The sequence below is a fragment of the Drosophila teissieri genome, chromosome 3R (assembly GCF_016746235.2).
Source record: "Drosophila teissieri strain GT53w chromosome 3R, Prin_Dtei_1.1, whole genome shotgun sequence".
NCBI classification, from domain to species: Eukaryota; Metazoa; Arthropoda; class Insecta; order Diptera; family Drosophilidae; genus Drosophila; species Drosophila teissieri.
Genome location: NC_053032.1, coordinates 15,586,953 through 15,608,962, shown reverse-complemented (window position 1 = coordinate 15,608,962; position 22,010 = coordinate 15,586,953). Strand labels below are relative to the sequence as shown.

General features: G+C 40.9%; 1 protein-coding gene and 1 long non-coding RNA gene across 2 annotated transcripts; one reads left to right on the top strand and one right to left on the bottom strand.

The window, feature by feature from the left end:
- The first annotated feature begins 7,649 nt into the window (after positions 1-7,649).
- On the top strand, positions 7,650-9,070 carry LOC122621391. The gene is made up of 2 exons (XR_006326212.1): positions 7,650-8,013; positions 8,245-9,070. It is a non-coding gene; the product is annotated as an uncharacterized LOC122621391 (long non-coding RNA).
- Positions 9,071-14,011: 4,941 nt separating this feature from the next.
- Positions 14,012-20,640, bottom strand: LOC122618880 (atrial natriuretic peptide receptor 3). The gene is made up of 4 exons (XM_043795478.1): positions 20,567-20,640; positions 14,559-15,260; positions 14,289-14,472; positions 14,012-14,231 (listed from the first exon to the last, which is right to left on the bottom strand). Exons 2-4 carry the CDS (start codon positions 15,079-15,081, stop codon positions 14,012-14,014), a joined length of 927 nt encoding a protein of 308 aa, XP_043651413.1. The 5' UTR covers positions 15,082-15,260; positions 20,567-20,640.
- Between the last annotated feature and the right edge of the window lie 1,370 nt (positions 20,641-22,010).

Sequence of the window (22,010 nt, the reverse complement as noted above, 5' to 3'; positions counted from 1 at the left end):
ACTGCGACCGCGGCAGCGACGTCGGCTGCTGCGTAGCTGATCTGTAGCAGATATTTGATGTTAAACAAAAATACTTTAATCTAACTTCGAATGAAAGCAAGCCACTCAGAAAAATATAGATGTATTTTTATCAAAAAAAAAGAGTTATAAATAAACATATACTACAGATAAGGCTCTCGAAATAAAATATTTAATCTCGAATTTATATATAAATAAATATATTTCAAATAAATATATATTTGAGATATTTTAATGAGCAATTACTTAAGCAAACAATACATTTCTGAAATGTTTCTTAAATGTACTCCAGAGCAGCCTCAAAAGCTGGAGCATCATAAATATTTATCCGTCTTCAAAATGACAGTAGCTCGTAGCCGCTTCATGAAGTAGATACTGCATAAAAGTTGCTCTTTTTGCCTAGTCTCCTTGTCTCTTTCAACAAGAGAGTAAACCATATTTGCCCGTAACCTTCTTTCCTTGGCTACTGTATTACTTTTCAAAATCAATTCATGACTGTTTTCGATCGCAGATGAATAATAAATCATAATCAAGAATGAGTCTTGGGAGCAGGCATGTGTTCAACCTAAAAGCTGTTGGCTCTTCGCTCAGAACTCTGAACTGTGAACTCTCGCCGGACTGCATACTATACATATATTCCTGCCCGTTGTCCATTACATTCGCAAATCCAATTTGAATTTCAACTACGGACCAGGCACACTCGTCTGCTCGCCTGCTCGTCTGTCCGCCTGGTGTCCTGGGTGTCCTTGGTGTCCCCGTCGTCCTGTTCTGTTTTGGCTTAGATTACACACGCATACATGGGATGGATGGATATTACGCATACGCAGCTTGGTACGCATGAAGTGTTGGACACCGGGTTACTCCGGTCGGCATCTTTCATATTTCAGTTTTATCTCTGCCTTTCCCACATCCCTCTGCCCGTTTCTGGCACTTTAACTTAATAAATCACCAGAATGAGACGGAATTTTCGGAGGAGATGGGTGCGAATGAACAGCACTTGTTGCCCATCATTTTATCCATCGCAGTGTGCACTTTTTTGTGTGAGAGTGCTGGGGTTTACTTTTCCATAATTGTTTGCCATACATTCGAGTTAGTAGTGCCAGCAATTTTCGGGTTAAACCAGCTGCTTCAGCTCGTGCAGCTCGTAAAAGGATTGCTTTGTGCATAACCAATGGTGGCACTCATCCTGTCAGTTGAAAGGACATAAATTAGATTCTTCCGGCCACGCATCAATTTCAATGCCGGTCGCAACTGCAATTTCCTGTTTAGGCTGTCAGTCGGATGCATCCAGATGGTTTGTTGGCTGCTCGAAAAGATAAGCAGCTAACGACTATCAAAAGGAAATCTTTCACTTTGATTTCCGATCGATGCCTTTGATGGATGGTTAGGCGACTTAAGCCCGCTACGGCTTTTACTCACAATGGACTCGGAGGCTCCTTTTGAAAATGGATATTAAATTATATTCCTATTCAGTTTTGCCAGCCACTTGGCGCCCGTTTTTATATTCAGCGGGGCTTTTACATTAACATTTTACTGACGTTGCAGACTGCTCGACAATCCATATAAATTGTCAATAAAGCGCAAATGAGTCAAATGAAGTTGCATGGTAAAAATGTTAAGCATGCTTCTGTCCACTGCCGTCGAGTGTCTCTCTTCCTTCCGGCAAATGGAAATGGCTGCCGACGACAAAGAATGGATGGTAAAAAAAGGATAGAGTCCTGCGTGAATGCCGTTGAGCAGAGGGCAAGCCGAAGAATGCCAATGTTGATTGCTCCGGACAAGGACACGACCGGAAAAAGAGCACAATGAATGGCTTAAGGGACAATGCTGCACACTATTGCACTTCTGCCTGGCAGAATGTAAACATTGAAGGAAATTGAATCGATTCTTTAAGCATTATTCCTATTGAAATTAATAAGTAAAGCGACTTAATGCCGCGCTGTATCCTGCTGCCTGCTGCCTGCTTATTGCATTGCGTATACGCCGCGTTGCCACAATTCAATATGCGGCATGCCTGTAGCTCTGCTTAAACGCGAATGTGAATGCGAATGTAAATGTGAATGTGCGTGTCATTGTGTCTGGATGCCACTGTGTGCGTGTGCGTGGGCGAAACGCTTCGAGCAACGACTGCAAATGAAAACAACAAACAAGTCCTGGAATGTCTATAACAATACCGAGTAAGAGCCGCGCTGGCTGAATATGCCATACCCTCACATTGCAAAATAGTGCTAAAAATTTGTTGCCCTCCAAGGTATGCAATGAAAACAGTAGTTAATGGACTTCTCTTTAAAAGGAAGAAAACATTTTAGGTCTTTAAAAATATTGTTAATAATAGAATAGTAGGGTACCAACTTAGCGACAAGTGGCATGACGCTCACGGACGTTGTGCCACTCATTTTTGCGGCATAAGGCCCACTGGCGAAATTTAACTTTTGAAAGTGTCATAACACCCAGCAGGCTGATTTTGGCCTGCGCCTTGAGGTAAGTTAATTAAAAAACAAACATGTTTCTGAAATTGGTATAAACTTATTATTCTTAATAAGCTTTAAAAATTGTTGTTTCATAGATTCTTGCAGATTGTGGGCATTATGACCCTTTCATTTTAATATTTTAGTATTACAAAAAATGTGCTACCTAAGTTGTCTCCAGTCGAGCCCCATATGAGTATTCCCCACACTCTTCATTAAGTGGAATCAAAGGCATTCCACAGTAGTGGCAGAAGGACTAGGAAATCTCACAATCAACTCTTTTACGAGTCGATGTCTAACACACATTTTATCGCAGCCCAAGTGGGTGGGTGTTGCTGTGTTTGGAGCAATTGTTCTACGTTTTCCGGCGGGTGTGTGAAATCCTGCATATGACAGACGAGACAGCCAGCTGATGTGACTCTGTTTACGGATTTAATTGTCTGAGCAATTAAATCGAGCCCAGGCGGGCACTTATACGAGTCGAGTGTGAGTATGTGCCAGCTCCCAGGTGGGATCTTCTGGCTTCCTTTGTTCAATTAGTATTATTAGAGTTTGACTATTTCCGCAAACATCCGGTTACTAGCCCGCGTAATTACGGCATTCTTTACCCTTTGAGCGACTTAACGAGCCAAGACTTTATTGGATGGAAAGCGAAACAATGGAAGACATTTATAATTAATTCTATTTGCATGTTCGAGCTAAAGGTTGCGGCGTCCTTTACGCAAACTTTACAACAACTTTTCCGGGCACTAACCCGCTGCAGCGAAGGGTGGTGGGGTATCCAAAACTTTGACTCTGCAGGAGCTGGGTAAATTCGAAGGAAAAATTCAGCGCATCCTTAGGCGCAGTCATCCGGCACAGAAGTGAATTCTCTCTATCATTTTCTTCTCTCTGTCAGTTGATCCCTTTGGGCTTTCCGCTTCCACTGGTGGTGTGTGCCGGTTCTATCAGCTTGTCTCTGTGGTTGGTGGCAGTTGCCACTGTGCTCACCGCATATCAGCATTGCAAACTATAGCCAGAATCCCCAAAATGGCTCAAAAATATGACTTTTCGATACTCTGCTGCGCGGGGAGCATGCCAAAGTAGGGAAGGGATAAATTTTCGGTAAACTTTTGTAATTATAAACCTGTTAGAAACTATAAACTTTACTTTACCATCTTAATAAACTAATGAACTTATATTTGTTAAGTTTGAGATAGTATTACAATATATTTGCTTCGTCTTAAGATTTTAAATCGTTTCAATAAAATAAATACAAGACGAAAGCATACAGTATCTAGCTGCTACCCTTCAAGATTAAATTAACTGCACGAACTTCGCAAGAGAAAACTCAATTTCTCTGTAGTGAGTTCACACTTCGTTAGTTTTGGCCAAATTTGATTCCGGCCTCAGATGGGAGGGGAGAGCGATGGCCACATCTGTTGTCGGCATTATTACCCAGCTCAGTGCTGTTAATGATGCACTGCGGCTGGCTGACAGGCAGTTCGGCCATGACACCGACCACATAGTCACCTACTCCTTCCGGCTGCGACCATCCCACTGAAGGGTGCTGGCAATTTATAGTTCGGCCACTTTAATGATTTCAACAGTTCCGCACCGCAGAGCCCGGAGGAGCATGAAATTATTGAAAAAGTCATCTAGGTTACGGCAAAATGGAAGTTTTCTCGTTTTAGCCCCGCACAGGCAATTAATTAGTGAGGCAGATTGGAAGAGGATACAAAAATGTTATATTTTCTAGTGGCTAAGCGAAAAAGCTAAAATATTTCGGGCGAAAATGGAAAGACATTTTCAAGATTAAAATGTGATTTTTCTGCAATAGATTGCACAGATTTTTGTGGCATACAAAGTGGTAATCTCGAAATTGAAACATTTCGTACAAATTCTCTAGAATGTTTTTGTATTTAGTTTGCTTTAAGAGTTCAACAAAAATGCATCAGAAACAAATGCGGCGAGTAACCTTGTAAAATCCCTTTTGGGCGCAAATTACATGCGGTAAGCAAGGCGAGCAGAGAAAAAGTATGTTCAACCGGTTTAACGATTGCCTTCGCAATTTGCATTTCGGGGCTGTTTTTGATTGGTGAAATTTCCTCAAAAACAACACGCAATTATATAATTTATGTGCAATATGGTATGTGGCTGATTCCGTTTTAATTTGCTAATTGGCATCCAACAATTATGGATTCTCTGAATGTTTGGCTCAACCAATTTGTGAGCAACACGAATTAAACGAAGGTATTTACAATTCAAGGGGAAGATATGCAGACAACGCCGATGAAATGGTTTATTATTATTTGATAGCGTGGAAAAACAGTGCATAAATGCAAAGCTGATAATCTTTAATTACTTGAATACTTCATAAATTAGTTGAAAACAGTTCATTCCATCAAATCATCTTAAATTTCTATTAGGACAGTTTGTTTAAGTTTTTAATAATTTATACTTCTTGGTTTCTCTTCCAGAAAATTGGACCAACACGGAAAGCCTTTGGATGCCTGAATTTGTGTATGTTGCCACCCGCGACAGTTGGCCAAAATAACAAAAGCAAAGCTTAAGGCCAAAATGAATTGGTCAAGGAGGTTTGAAATGTGATGTTCGACATTTCAATAATTGATTACAGCACGGGTTCATTTCGGTCACGAGGTCCTTGTTTGACATATTGATAGCCTTGTTTTGGGTAAACATTAGTTTGTTTATAATTAATGCAATATTCGCTGCGTATTCATTTCGTTGGTATATCAGATGTTAAAGTCATGTAAAGTTTTTTAATTTCGCTGCAGTTTTTGGGAAAATTCAAAAATCTGCTTAACTTTTGTGAACAAATTGTTGAATTCAGCTACTGTTTCCCATTTGTTTTTTATACCCGTTACTTGTAGAGTAAAAGGGTATACTCGATTCGATGAGAAATATGTAACAGTAGGTGTTTCAGATCACAACTCGTCTGTCCGTCCGTCGGGTGCTATAAAAACTAAAAAAAATAGGATGCTGCTGATACGAAGAAAGGGTATATGATAGCCGACTTAATCGACAGCACCATTCCCTCTAGTTTGTTTTATAACTTTCTCTTTTCAATAATTTGGTAGAATGCAGTAACTGCATAATAAAACATTCCATGTATGTCACATTGGTTAGTCGCCCACAATTTTTGTTTCTTTCCAAAGGCTATGAAAATTATTAAATAAATAAAAAATGCAATCTTTAAAATATTGGTGTATATGGCTTTTGCAGTGCCAGTGCTCAAAGACAAGAAAGTATTTAATTAAAACTACAACCAACAAAGCACTTTCTCTCTCCGACACTGAAAACTTTATTTATGTACTATCTGCACACAATCAGCATGGCCGGTGTGTTTTTCGAAAGTAGCATAAAACAGTGCAATTTGAATTTAATTCGGTGTCGTAAAAAATTATTAGAACTGTTGCGGGGCAACCTAATTTGCATACATGCATGGCGGTCTGTTTGCCAAAAGTGGAAAGTGGAGGATGCGGATGAGGATGAGGAAGGGGCAGTCTATTGTGTTGCCAGTTAATGAGGTTTACAGTGTGCTCCTCGCTGAAATGGCGAGCGGTTGCATGCAGCTGGAACTTTTGTTGCCACAACATGGCAGCTCAGAGCACAAAGTAATTCATAACCGAGTCTCGTTTTAAGGACGACAAATAAATGGTGTAGTATGTGTATGCCATTATTGGCATTGGCGGAGTTTTCTTTAAGGATGCCCGTGTCATATGCACCAGCTGCATTAAAAAGTGTTCACAGCGTGCCGAAATTAAATAAATACGTTAAACTTTTCGCTGGCTTTAACCGGATATTCAGCTGCGAACATGGCTTTTCACTCAGCGATTCTAATTGTATGCATTAAAATGAAACTTTTTCCAATTTAACACCCCATCAAGTGGGTGGTTGTGGGCGGCGGGGTGATACTAGTGGAGCTTTTATCTGACAGTTGCCACCTTAACGTTTAATTTTCCGCCAAGCGTTAGTTCAGCTGGAACAAATTTGTTATTTCAGCGAGTTGGGCTGGGAAATTACTGAAGTAACTATACAAGTAAGAGGGAAATAAATTAGGTATGAAAATTGGAGCTGTCAATAAACTTCGTTTAACTTGCAAATTTTTCGCCAAATATTTGTAGGACTTAATCCCATTTTCCAGTCACCAAAGTGCTGGCAAACACAATTAGTTGAGTGCTCAGCATTCCTCAAAGATTTTCGCATTTTCCGTTGGCCAGAAGTTTGTGCCAAGAGCTGGCAAAGTTTCCGGCACACCATTTTCACCATTTCGCAGATAAGAACGTATTTTAATGGTTTGATTGTTTCAAATTCTGAAGTGAATTTCATTTGATTTTTGTTACTGGTTTCCCAGTCACGACTCTCGCTGCACAGATGAAAATACAATTTTCCGCTGGCTGACAACCGACAGCTTAGCATATGCAGACAGACAGTAGTCGAGCACCGGTAAAAAGGGGGATTTTTTATAAATTTGGCATGTGAAATGGTGCGAAAATCCGTTGAAAAGTTATCAGCAAAACTGTCCCATTCTTCCAGCGCGTCATTATGAAATAAAGAACAGCTAGCGCAGAAAGGTGCTAAATGGAAAGCTCTCCAGCTTTCCCAAATTTAAGTTGAGTTTAACCAGACGGTTGAGTAATGCCCAAACAAGGGAGGGATTCGAGGAAGTGGCCACCGAAATAATAAATTACATTGAACGCAATTTTATTGCATACTTGCAGGGGCACTGCAAGATTTCCCCATTGTGTCTCTACAGTTGTGTACAAACTAATAGGATACGGCTGAGATAAAATGAAAAAAGGCATGACGAGTTTCCCTACTCATAGTATGAATTACCTAAATAATAAATGTTGAAAACAACTTCTTTTCTAAGCTTTTCACCTTTTGAAATTCTTTGAGTTGAATTTATGATGTTCACAAGCAAACTTGCAAGTTGTTGGGTTTTTATAGATTATTACAGACTATTACTATTATACTATAGTATTAATACTATAAATACTATTATTTTGAAACCTGTTGTACGTGTGTGCTGTTTTTTTATTGGATTCTTCCTGGCTGGGGACGCAAGCTGACGCCAAAGCCAAGTAAATAGAGGCAATGCAAAAAGGAGGCGAGCAGCGAATGCGAAGACTAGCGGCCGTGAAGAATGGAACCGGAAAGGCAACGCATTTCACGGCACTCTGGGTGGAAAAATGCATTTAAGTGGCATATAAATTTCCCGTTCGCAACGAACCGCAGACACTCACAAGCCAGACTCAGACTGTGGCTTTGTAGTCTGAAAGTCTCTGAGCAGTGATAAGTGCCAGCTGAAACAATTCGTAAGCAATACGATTGTACAAATAAAGTCAGCGAGCGCGATATTTGAAATCTTAAAGATGAACAAGATGCCTGAATATTGCCTTCAAGACTGGTTTTCTAATTGAGTTTGGCCAAGAGTAATGAAGTGGTGATGAAGTCACTTTCTATGGTTTCCTAGCAGAAAAGCAAAACTGTGGGAAGACGGCCAAGAAAAGCGAGGAAAGTGGTAAGACATCTGCGGCCGAACAGGGCAATTAAAAAATAATTTGCATTACTCTTCTTGGAGAAATGCGAAGGGTTCCGTAGGCGGAGAAACTTGGGATAAAGATAATTAAATCGTGATGTATAATTACGGTTTCCAGAACTTTCGAATCATACTGTTTCACTTTGGAGAACATTTATACAGATAGCCTAAACTAAATTATAAAATATGGAACATTTCTATTTTATTTTCCAGTTACTTTTCAACTTCTAACCTAATAAAACAGAAACCTTTCCTATGGTGCTTTATTATCGCTGGCAACCACTTGGAAACTCAACTAATTTTTGACCCCACCTAGGCAAACACAATCGCGGCAAAAAGGCTTTTACGGTCAACGTCAAGTTGTGGCCACGTTTTTCCATGCATGACCACCATGGTGGCCCGCCTTCCTGCCACTCCTGGCAACTGGATGTCCCGACTTCCGGAGGCGTCGTGCTTCGAAAAAATCGTGTAACGCGGCGGACCGAAGGGATGGCAAGTGCATAAAGCACCGACAGATAGCTTCAATGGGACACCAAACCAGAGCGGAGCCATCGGAGCCAGTGGCTCAGCGCCATCGATGATAGCGCACAGGAGGCGGTAAACAAAACAAAAGAGCAAACGGAACGGAACGGAAACTAAATAGGGTTAACAAGCGCCACAGAAGGGCGGGCAGACCTAAAATCGAAAGCTTGTTATTTTACCTAATTGCATGGCCAGGATGGCAATTTTCATATTTGTCTAGTGACAGCGAAACAAATGAAAGAACTAGAGCATTTGGCTAATTCAGAGTGGCGTACTCTACTTTCCTGCCGAGTTGATCGATTACCTATTGGACCGTGCAGCTAAGCGATGATTTAATGTTGGGTATTCACTCTCATTGAAGATTGAGATTGAAGTATGTGCACTGAAGTATGTACACTAAGGTTTAAAGTTGTAAAGTAAAGAAATAGAAAACTTTATGATCTACTGAGTTTGCCATTCCCTGGACACTGTTTTAAAATAGCAATAAAATAAATCGTTTTTCGAGTTCCGTAATCTATGACCTCCGCTTCAATCATTTCCGTCAAATTTCACTTGGGGTATTTTGTATTTTTTTCATTTGATTGCCGTGCCCCCCAACTAAACCAACGCGGCGTATGCGTAATCTCGAACAGCAACGATCGACAAATTGCACAGCGGCAAACAGCAAACAGAAAATGCTCGCTACGTGACACGCAACTCTTTTTGTTTATTTACAGCTCAGTGCAATTTTCATTTGTCAAAGGAGCACATGAAGAGGGAAATGGCAGAGAGTGTCGGGGAAATGTGAAATGTGTTTACCCATGCCACATTAGCAGACAGCATTTAAGGGTTTTCCACCAGCGGTTTTTTTTGCTGCTTCGCATTCTCGGGAACCACAGTTCATGCTAAATTAATTGCATCGTATGCACCGTTTGGTGATGGTTTCGCACACTTTTTGATTTATTCATGATTATTGTGCACTTCATTAAAAAAGTGTTAGACTTTGCGGGGATTTCACGTAATATTACGCAACAATCTGTTTAATTGTTTAATGTGCATCATGCAGTTACGTGCTTAAATATTCAGTGGAGGGCAATTGTTTAATTGTGCTCAGATGCTTGTGGTTTTCGGGGTTAACCACTAGATAGAGTAGTGGACCCATAAAGTTGTTGGCCAAGAACAAACGAATGGCCGTCGCAGTCATAACACTAAAACTTTCGTTGCTCTGTGTTGTTCGCTATCTGGTCCAGGCAGCACTAAAAGAAATTTATTTATAAACATTAGAAGTGCATGCAGATGCGGACAAAAACAACATGTTTTGTTGTCTTCTGCGGCGACACATTCAATTGGATATCCTATTTTGCAAAGGATACATGTGTTGTTCTGTTTGGGAAAAAGATGTGCGAAACTCATTAAATGGAAAAAAAGTTAAGCTTTTGGCAATATATCAAAAGGTTTGACTTTCTTATATGTGTGCCTTAGGCTTCAAATTTAGTGTATTGCCAGCAGAATATGCACAAAAAGTTCGAAACAAAAATTGCATCCAAAAGGCGCCATCAGCAACAGAAAAATCCTTATTTATTTATTTTATTTATTTAATGTCTTCAAAGCATTTCCCCCATGGATTTCTTGGCCCAGTTTTGTGTTCAAGGCAGATGGAAAATCGCCCACGCTTGATTTATGACAACATGAAAATTTGAGGTTTTCCTTGGCAAGCTATGCGTAGTTTGCTTTTAAGCTTATTATTTTGCCTTGTCAAGCATTATGTCAACACTGAACTATGAATAGTTATGCATAACCCATATAATTAAAACGTTTAAATCTGATTAAAAATTTAAATAAAATCCATGCAATTATTAAAGGTGGAAACTAACATAAATTCGTTATTCCGTCGCAGTCTGACAAACACCACGCAGGTTTAGAGGGTAAGTACGGACTTGGGTTACATCTTTAGGAGCTTCATTTCTCCACATGTGGCAGGCAGGGCACTTTGCAAATGACAGCCATGTCGGCTCACGTGTTTACTCACAATCTGCCTAGGAAGTCTTAGGATTCTTCACGGCGCATTAGCCATATCCTTTTCAAAGGAAGCGTGTGTGCTGAAAACTCTGACAAGGTTTCCCGTTTCGCCCTTCAATTTCCCTTCCTAACTCTTATGCGCAAACATTTGTTTTTCACTTTGTCCCCATGAGTTCTTACAAGTACTATTTTTTTGTAAGTTTCTCAGTCTTCCTTTATCGAATGTTGCAGCCCTTCGGTTGTTTGCAAGCTGCTTTAGATATTTCCGATAAAGTTGTTTGGGGTTTCTTGGGAACTATAAAGTAATTATTGGTCTATTTCGGGATATTAAACAATTGACGTTGAAAACCAGAGAAATTTAAAAATGTTGACCTATTTAGTTTACAAGTTATAAATGTATTTATATAAGAGTATCTGACAATTTCCGTAGGCCTTAATATTTTTTCTTTGCAGCTAGCAGGTGCGTTTTCAACTTTTCATCTTCATCTCTTCTAGAAATTAATTCGAGCAGAGTGGAATAGTTATTAGACTAATTGTTTTTGCAAGAAGCCACGTTGACAACTTGGGTAAAAGTTTCGTGTCATAAGTTCGGAAAAGTGGGTAATACCAGTGGCGAAGACAAAAATCCAAACTAATTGTTGCTGCTAAAGGAAATCCCAATTAATCGGGTCAGTTGTCTCACTTCTCATTGCTCACATTTCAGTGTTTTACCATTCAGCATTCAGGTGCTGTTAACCTGTTAACTGTTAACAGGTTTTGGCTTTTAGACCAACTGCTGCGAACACGTGAGCATGGCTTAATAGATGTGAGGTACGAGGTGTGAGGTGGTCGTCTGCGTGTTGGTTAGCGTCACATGTACTCAACTTTTTGCGGCTGAGTGCCGTGCCCGTGTGTGCGTAAAGCCAAAAATGTCGAACAAGCGGCAACAGCGGCAAAAAGTTTTTAATTCATCTGCAAGTCACACGAAAAACTGCATGAAAACTGGGAAAACGTTCAGTTTTTAAGCCATGCAAATTCTAATTGGGAACGGGTAATTTGATTGTTGTGTAAATGGAAATGCGCTTACGGATTAAATCTGCCGATTTCATAATCCCAAATAGATTTCCATTTGAAATCGATTCTGTACTAATTCGATTTTTCGTTTGGCCTGCCATCTAAGCCCAATCGCTCGTGTGATGGCTAATTGCCATTGCCTGTGCACTTTGCCACCGACCCACTTCGCAAACCACCGCCTTGTGAGCCACATTTGCATGTGGAGCTTGGATCCATTTGGTTGCACCAGTGGCCACCTTGAGACGGGGCTGCCCCGCGCTGGGAATGGCAATCAAAATTTTCCATCTGCCTGCCAATCCGTGCGATTCCGCATCAAGGTTACAGTCCCACTTTGTTTTCATTTCCTGCTTGCGAATAAATAAACGGAATTTCGCATTTCCCGGAAAGCTCTCAAAAATGTATGGTTGTTATGATGTTTTGTTTAGATTTCGGGTATATGGGCTATATTTTGTTCGTTATTAAAGGAGAATATTGTTAAAAAAGAGTTTTGTTGTAGTTTGTGGCGAAATAAATTCCCCGAAACAACCACATTAATCGCTGGCCGTACTTCATACTGCTGAAAATAACTGCCAGCATATGCAAATTTATGACTCGCTTGTGCTCCTGTTCTGTCAACTTTGTTAGTTGAATCTTTTCAGGTTGTGATGGAAGAGCCCTCTGCGTCGGCAGGATTAACAATAAAAATGGCATCCATCCAGCCATAAAAGCCAAGTCTCGACTGGGACTGCTTCCATTGGGAGCAAAATTTCGTGAAGCTAAAAACTAGTTTTAAACCAAAGAAATTGCGTGAAATTTGATTTACGACCCGCTTAATGTTAGGTCTTTAGTTTCTTCGCGCGTTGCCCGCGAAATTTCACACATTCTGGTGGAATGTTTTCGGGTCTAGAAGCATTTTAATTGTTCTTTTTCAGCTGCCTGTAGTCGTATATATCTTGGCAGCAGCTGGGTCTACGGACATGTGCCAAGAGCCAAGAGCCAACCGCCAATTGCCAAGGAGGAAGCAGCCTTAAATGGCAGCTAAGAGTCGCCGAAAAAGAAGACGTTCACTGCATGACAATGAGAGTAAAAGGCAAAAACATTTGGCTTAGGGAAGAAGATGTGATGTTTTTTGAAGACACTTTTTAAATGGAAGAGACGTGATTTAAAAAATATTGTGCACTTGAAGAGTGCTCTTTTAAAAGCATAATAAACATTAATGCGCACTTAAATGTTTAAATATGACGCACTCAAAATTTAGTATTATGGCTGTGATTTAAAATTTGCTTATTTTAGGGCAAATTGCGCAGAAGCTGAATTCATTTTTCTTATGCTAATAGGACATATAAAAATTTAAGGAGTGCTACATAAACCTGAGCCTTAATTTATTAATGCCATAAGAATGCAATTTCTCCTTGCACTAAAGATACAAAAAGGACTAAAAATTGCACAACGGAGGTGAAATTTGCCATCCATTGTTCACACAATCGCCGATCATTTATCAAATGGTGCAGCTTTGGCTTGTCAGAAGGACCAACGCTTGCCGTGCCATATGCATCAAATTATTCATTATATTGGTGTGATAATTTGATTTATTTCCACTCTCTGTAGTTTTATTGGTATTGCTGTATAAGTCCATAAATCATTACATTCACTTTACACTTTCAGTTCGATTAGGTTCGCGTCAATCTTGTTCCACTTTCACTTTATTTGTCGATTTCCGTTTCCGGTTTCGTCCGCCTTTGCTGTTGTTCACTTAACGGTTTATCACCGGCTTCTGGCGCCTTTTCGCAATGGCCCGAGTCGATTTGGTTCGTTCTCGATTCGAAGTCGAACATTCGAGTCTGTGTGCAACCGGCATTTTGGCCAACAAACAGCTGACGGGCTGCTGCACGTGGCACGGTCACAAAGCTTTCTCAGTGAGTGGGCGGTGTGGAGCGAGTTGTTTATGTTTAACCCGAGCGAGATGTGGCATGCACATTTGTGAAATAGTCATACATTTTTGTAAAAATGCTTAGTATTGTAATTAAAATTGTTCATATAGCGACGTGTTTAAAGAACAGGTAGTCCATTCTTCAGAGTCTACATATAACAGGTCTACATATAACAGGTCTACATATATCAGGTCTACATATATCAGATTTGTCATATCAACTTAATATAAAAAATGATTAAAAGGTGGGTTATTCCTACACCAATAAATTTTCAAAATAATATTTCGTTTCATGATAGAATAATAATGCAGGTGCTGAAATGAGTTAATGCAACTGTTCCCATCCTAGACTGCATAACCCATGGCTACCACTGCAAAAGCTACATTAGTAAAGTTTCCTCGCCAATTGCACTGGCTGTTGGTTGTTGTCTCGACTAAGTCGTTGGTGAAACTACTCTGTTAACAGCACCTATGTAAAGTTAACAGTAAATCCCTCTGTTATTCGTGCCACTCACTTGCATGTTTATTGCCTATTTCTCGACGCATTTCCTCCGTGCGATTTGTCAAGTTGGGCTCGAGCGGAAACTGGGCGAATGTCATGTTCTCGTTACGCATTTGTTTTCCCAAGGATTTCATCATGAGGAAGCAGGTGTGCATTCCGGCCACACTCCGCTGGCCATCCCGTTCATAGTAGAAGATTGAATGCGACCAGTTGTGTCTACAGAAGGACTTGATAAGCTGACAAGTCTTAGGATGGCAAATTGATGGCACTTACCGCTTCATCACGTTTATGGTCAGCTCGGAAATTGTCTCGAAACTGAGCATTCCCGTTCGCAACAGCATATAGAACTCGTCATTACAGTCGGTTTTCTTTTGCTCAAAGTCGTAGGTGGAACCTCCCACCGAAATGAGTGGGGTGCCCTGGCTATTGAAGTATTTGGTAATCCGGCTTACTGCAGCTGCAAGGGATTAGCAAACGAGGAAATTATTTATTTGAATACAAATAATGGGAGAATTTTTTTTAAAACAGGTCCCCTAAACTCACCCAAGGAGTAATCGCAGACGGGTCCGAAGATCACCTGGGCGCACTGCTTGATAATGCCATCCATGGCCTTGATCACGCCGAGGGAGGCATCGCACTTGGTGTCGTGGGCCAGCCACTCGAAATCGATGTGCGGCGGTATCAAGGACTTGGAGCGGATCTGCTGCTCGGCCACTTTGAGAATTGGCAGGACACGCGGCAAGGAGGCCTGGTACATATTGTCGTCGGGCAGCAGAACCAATGCCCGAATAGTGCAGTTCCTGCCACTGGCATCGCAAATAGCCTCGCAATCGCGGGCTGGCTCCTCGCGGCAGTCGGCAACACAATCCTGGGGGCCGAAAACGAGGCCAAACAGGAAGAGCAGAAGGAGCATTGGGAACAGGCAAGCGCGTCTGCTAATTTGGATACTGTTGACAATTTCTCTTGCGACTGGTACTTCAATTAAATCGAGTGATGCGGGTCTGGCGCTTTCAGTGCCATTTTGTTTACCAATCTGTCTCTGTGAATTGGTTTGGCTAATTTGCATAGTCGCAGCGCTGCTCTATTAGACTACTGGCTCTGAGATTGCGGTCTCTATATTTCTGCGCCTCTGTGTGTTGTCGCCGGAGAACTTGGAGTAATTAAGTTGCTTTGATTGCGCGCATAATTGAACCGAAGTTCGGCCGCTGCATGTTGCTCTTGCCGTCGAAGTGCCTTCAGCTGCTCCTGCGGGTGGTGCGAATCAAGAAATTGAAGTCATTAGCAGTTCCCTCGTTTCCTGCTCCTCAGGAATGCATAAATTATTGAAGTTTTAATGCGCTGCCCTTGGGGGCGATGTGTACTATAAGTGCGACATGGAGAAATGAAACGAGCTTGTGCTTGAAGGGGGAATGAAGAGAAGTTGGGAAAGTAAGGGAATGGGTTTCGATGTGGTCGACTTTTACAAATCACTTCATTTACCGTATACCTCAACATGATATATATGGAGTCAATTATTAAACAATTCACGCCTCTACAAAATCGTAAGATCCCCAGTCGTAAATTTCCTTTTCACTGCAGCTATCACTGCCTCAATTAGATACGCCAGTTAATGATAATAAGGAAATAACAAACTTTATCTTTCATTGAACTGCATTACTTCCCAATGTCTCCTAAAGTAAACAGCACCTGCATTTCAGAACATCGCCCTCTATATATATAGTACACATTTTTATTTACGATTCCAACCATAACAGTGCCTTAACAACATCACTTTGTTGAATGGGATCTGGGTTTTATGGGTCCCAGGTGCTGACTCACTGCTTCTGGTGCCCAATTATTTGCTCCATTCCCGTCGAAGCTGATGCATTAGATAGTGAGCATGGAACCTGTGTTGTTTATGGCCAATTCCCTGAATTGCTGTGAATTGAATTGCATGGGGCCATTTGATAAGGACCGCATGAAGGGTGCGCGGTGGAATATTCATGGAAATCTCTAATCAACTGGCCACTTGAACGACTCTGAGTTTCGGCGTCACAAAAGATTCGTCTGCAATCTATTAAAACGTCATCAAAGTGGCAAACTAACCGAAAAACAAGCTACAGCTACAACTATAAAAAACGTGTCAAATGGTAGTCAACATGCTGCCAAGTCTAGTTAAACGTTCGCTGATTCCTAATCTAATCGCGACAAGCGGGGAACTTATGATTGCTGAGTATCGGAGCGAGTTGTTTCAGTTAGTCATGCGGATCGGAACAAATGCTGAACGTTGAGAGCTTTTCTTGGACTGAACTTTGCACTGGCAGATTGAGGGGCTTAACGCAGATCACTTATTGTTAAACGTATCTAAATAGTAGATTACAGCAATCGGTTTTAATTTATATGCGGTTGTAGTCTTAAGCATATTCAAAGGTAATCATCTGGTTAAGTCAGAGAACTAGTCGGTTAAAGAAAAAACATATTATATTTTCTGATTAAGTGAGTGATTCCGGATATATGCACAGTAAAAGGACCACCAGAGGCAGTTAACTATTTTCGTATTTCCCCCGGGGCCAGACAAGAACATTTTATCTTTTTCCCGATAATGCGCCGTGTGTAGGCTGAACTTGAGATTGCGTATACGCCCGATTGTTCTACTCCGATGGTGCGTGGAAAACCCCAGTGCGAATGGGGAGCGACCTGATGATGATGATGATGGAACGGGGAAGCCGCCGGGCCAATCGCTTTGCAAACTCCAATCCAACATTCGCGGGCAATCGGAGCTGTCGGCAATTAATAAGAATTCATCACCCGGTCGATGACAATCCAAAAAATAGAATGCCAAATGCCAGCAAGATATGAGGACTCTGTGTGGGTCATGTGCCTGCTGCCAGTGATATCGGTGATCGGTGGATCGTTGGATCGTTGGATCGCTGGATCGTTGGATCGTTGGATCGTTGAATCGAAGGAGCCCCATTTCATTGGCCATTTCAACCGAGCCGCAACCTACTGGACTTCCAGTTCGATCCGACATCAATCATACTGAAGCTCACTATTTGCATTGATAGAAGGCCAGAAATAGAAGTCGGGTAAATAATTTTGCAGCGAATCAAAATAAATTTATTAACAAATTGGCATGGACATCATCGGCGGTCTTATCAGTTTGAGGCGCAGTTCTTCAGTCGAACGTCAGTTTATTTATAGCTGCGGAGCGCTGAGCACTGACTGATTAAGATCGCCGACCGCCGGGCGGCTGAATCAATCATGTCCCGACCGCGAACCGCGAACCGCGAACCGCACCGTCGAACCTTTTGCCACTCATGGTGATTTTCGCCGCTTTGCTTTTGGCCCGGAGCCTGGCCAAATCGTAAGCCCATCGGGCGTGCTAAGCCCCGCACTCAGACATACATGGAGGCCGTCCGTGTTGCCGTCCGTGTTTTTATGCATGCTTTTCTGTCTTCGCTTTATCAGGCACTCAACGTGTAAAGCAAACAAGTCCAAATCGATGTGATTTTGGGTTTTGCATGCCCGCTGTAACTGTGAGCCGCAACACAAACTCGTTGACCATAAAAATTCTTCACTGTACACGTTTCAGTGTGCACAGTGTTAAGGGGATTTGCATGTGTGGCGAGTCTTTTAATACTAAAGTTAAATATTCCGATATTTTTGTGAATCTGGGGGGATCTGTTCTGATATTTAAGGCATACATTTCGTTATGGTTTCAAGCAAGGCTTAAACACAAATAACAATAATGAAAACTTAAATACGAAAATAGTGCACTTTAAGTCACAGCTTTTTCCCATTTATTCTTGCTAAGGATTTAAGGAAGTGACTGACTGAACAGACTGTAAGCCAAGAAAAAAGACATTCATGTAAAGGGAAAAATAAAAAAGCTTCCTTGTACAATCTGAAAAATAACAAAAATAATATGAAAATAATGTCAAAGTTTCTGATAGTTTATGGTATAAAAATATTGTCAAAAAGTTTGCAAGATTTTGTACGAAGTTGTGCCAATCGAAATCGAATTTATTATTCCACCCACGACCAAAACTTAAACTTAAATTAAATTATTCAAGTTATTCGTGGTGCGAACGGAAAACTTCTCAAGGCAGTTAAATAGTGATGTTTGCAAAATCGCATTTAAGGAAAGTCAAGTATAAATTTAAACGCTAGAAGCGCTAGAAAACTCGCGTTTTCACTCGGCCTTTAAGCAAACGCAAGTGCTATTTATAACTGAAGCTCCTCAATGTCAACAATGATTAATTGCAAATAGTGAACCATAAAAACTTACAGATCGATTAGACCACTTCAATCTAAAGCTACTTCACAAATTTTATGTTCAATAACAATCAGTGTATCGGTGTATTTTATTGCGAGTATATAACCTTTGCCAAACAGACAAGGCGATCGAATGGAAATCGAATGGAATCGCGAACGCCGTCGGAAGACAAACCGTCTACGATTGGGTATTCTAGGTCTATTTATAGGCGTTTGTTTATTTTTAATGTGCAATCAAGCCCAAGCCGCTTTCCTGCCGTCTGCCTGACCTGCTCGATAAGATTACGGAAAAGTCCATAATAAACAGATATTCCTACACGATATTCAGTGGGCGAATCCATTTGGGGACATCAGTTGCCAACCCCATTTTAATATCTCTCGATAGCCTCGCTTTTGAATTCGGAAATATAAATCGGTTTTAGATCTCCACCATTTGCATGAAACTTAAATGCCCATTTGTCATCAGCTAAATCGAAGGGCTTAGCCATGCTAAATTTATATTATTTATGAATTTTTAATGCTGCCCTGATTTCTGATTTCGATTAAATTTAGACTGTCACATCGGCTAAGTGAGCAAGGTAAAATTAAAAATACATCTGCCTTTCTCTGACCCCTGGCTTACTGTCTAGACAATAAGTAAAGCAAATAAGCTTACACTCTGACACCAATGACATCAATGTTTATGGTGAAATGCCCAGGGTTTTGTGTAAATATCCTTGCAGCCACACAACGAACACGTTGTGGCATGCGTGGCATGTGTGTTAAATTTCTGGAATCAGTGCAGTCCACCGCCTGCAGTTTAATGACCTGCAATTAAATTGGCGCTAAATGGATTTAATTAAATTTGAACGCATTTCAGAGCCGGGTCCAGTGTAGCTCGCAGCTACGCAGCTGCGATTCGAGTACTTTATGCAGCAATACGCCGTCAATTGTGGCTTCCACAAAGTTTGCTACTTTAAGGATAAGAAGTGAAACTTGAAACTTGAAACTAGCACTCAAACATCAAAGCACGGGACGGCTTAGTTGAGTTTAAAAACTTCTCTTCTCGCCACATATCGTCGAAACAATTTGGAAACTAACGCAAACAAGTTAAGAACTTTGCCGAAAAATCATTCGCCACAAGCATTTGGGCGGGGAAAGTTTGGTCTATTCAGTTAGCCTAACCCTTTTACAAGAACATGGTCATATTTGTTCGGGTGTTGGCTTACCAATTGATTAATGAATATTTACGTTATCGTGCGGCTATAGCAACTGCACATATGCCACACGGGGGTGTGACCCCCAGACCACTAGATTTGGCCCTGCCCTCGCCAGTATTATGTATACGCAGTGTGGTGTTTGGTTTACTAAGTGCTGCCTACTTCACAGCATCGCAGCATGGGGTGCTTGGCAAATACTGCTGGAAATATATGCTAAAAATGGCTTACAAGTCAAGTTGCTGCAAGAAAACGCCATTGCAGGGATACCAGTCGCAAAAATGTGCGCAACAAAAAGAGAAACGGATAATTGATATTTTCGTAAATTCAATTTTTACATCGCTGACCATGACAATGAAAATGTTTTCTTGATTTACTTGAGTTTCGCTAAAAGAAAGAGGGTTATATACACTGCATTTTATCGTAATGTCTTAATCTTTGTTGTTACTTTCTAAATATTTAACATAAGCTCAGGGATACATGTTTTTGATTATTTTTTGTCTGATGCTATTAAGGGATTTTAAAGCTGACACCTTTTGGCTCTTAATCCAATCAGAATTTCATAGTTTCCAACGCATAAGCAGTAAAGTTAAGTATTAATGCCGCAGGCAGTAAATTCCATTTTGTGCTTATGCAGAAATCCCCATTCAGCGAAGCTGAAAAGAATCCGCTTCAATGATTTATGCAAATTCAATAATAACAGTATCCGATGTGTGGCGCAAAGTCAATGTGGGCCTCGTACCCCTTCTTGGCTACCGAGTTACTTTGTGTATTGCCACAGCCCGAGGAGAATTTACATCTAGGTATTTTATTTTAATTTCGCAACTAGGGGATAGGAACTTTGCGATGTATTCCCTGGGGACAGATGCTGTTTTGCAATCATTTGCTTTTATCATCAAAAGATGAAGGGGGTGGCGGTGGCTGCGTATGGTGTGAGGAAGTGAATTTGCATGAAATATTGCTGATGGGCGTGTCTAACACGGAGCAGGAGCCTCCCTCAGCAAAATGTTGGGTAAGCTCTCAGCTTATAAAGACTTGTCGATGAATGTTTGGAATGCTTGTGACATGCTTGAGAGGAAAGTATCCGAGCTGCCAGCTCACCTTTTTCTTTGTCGCACAAATTTCAAACGCTTTGGATTATTTTCACAAATTGTTCCCCTTTTATGCTTAAGAACTATTCATGTTTTTCAGAGGTTTTCAGAGATCGTGCAATCAGTTTTGCCAGTATATTCACATTTAATTTATATGTTTACGCTTGACGGCAACCAAGTTTGCACTGCACAAAAACACACAATCACAGAGGCGCGTAAAAATATTTATATTTTGCAGTGGACGGCAGGAGAATACCAAAAAAATATATCACCAAATATATATCGCGCGAGGTTTGCTCGTCAAAAAAGAATTTCTCGCCCACTTCGGTACGCGCGCGGTGCCGGAATTGAACTGAAATTCGCGGTCGCTTTGGTAAACTGTTCACTTTGTTATTTTTTGTTCTTGATTATTGGCCAAACTATGGAAAAGCTCGTCGAAGGCGTTTGGTGGAGCATTTCACCAACGCCTCGCACATTTCACCAATGATAAGAAGACAGTCGGATAACAGTCGGACATAACAGCGCCGCTGTTAGCTCTGCATGCTCTGTTATCTGAAGTCGAAGTCAATTGGCTGATGGATTGAAACTCTTCGCCATGAAACGCCCCCAATTAAAGCGAATATTGCAGTCTTTAAAATCTGAAAAATACATACTCGAGTAAACTGTTACTGCACACTTTCTTTCACCCAGTTCGCAGAAGCACTCTTCACAATTCCTTTGTTCTATTTTGTGATTTTTGAAGCGCCCTTTTTAAAATGCGCTTTTCTATTTGCAAATGCGCTCATGGCGTATACGCAATGTCACGATGCACATTGTTTGCCGGCTCACGCATTTCGGCTAAAACAGCAGCAGCTTTTCCCATTTTCCGCGCTCGCCCCACCAATCCCCGCATGAGCATTTAGATCCACTGAAATTAATAGCATTTTCAACGCGGCCACAGCTGAGCGATGTTTGCAATTGTTTGCCCAACTTTTAGTGGGAGCTGTGGTGGCGGAAAATCATGTGCGGAAATGGTTTTCGAGTGTGCTTAAATGCTTTCGGCATTGTTCTAGTTATGAGTGAGTGGACAATTATTTTAATTGTGATTTCATGTGCACACTGACAAACCGAAACAATCTACATATTCTATTGCGTATTGCACACAATTCTAAAATATGGAATTTCATATGTAAATATGCAAAGTGAAGTTTGTTTTTGTGACAGGTTAAATTTTAATATAATGTTTAGATCAACGAACCCATAAAACGTAATGTTTTTGTTAATTTCTTAATATAATGAAAAACGCACCATGAAAACCCGGTTTAACATAAAGACGTCATTTGAGTATTACAAAACAACTTAAAATTTAATAGGATATGCCTTCAAACTGGATTTTATTCATAAGCTTTCTTATTTCTCCTTGCTGATTCCATGTATTGTTTGCTATCAAGTGCTTAAGGCTGACAATGGGTTAA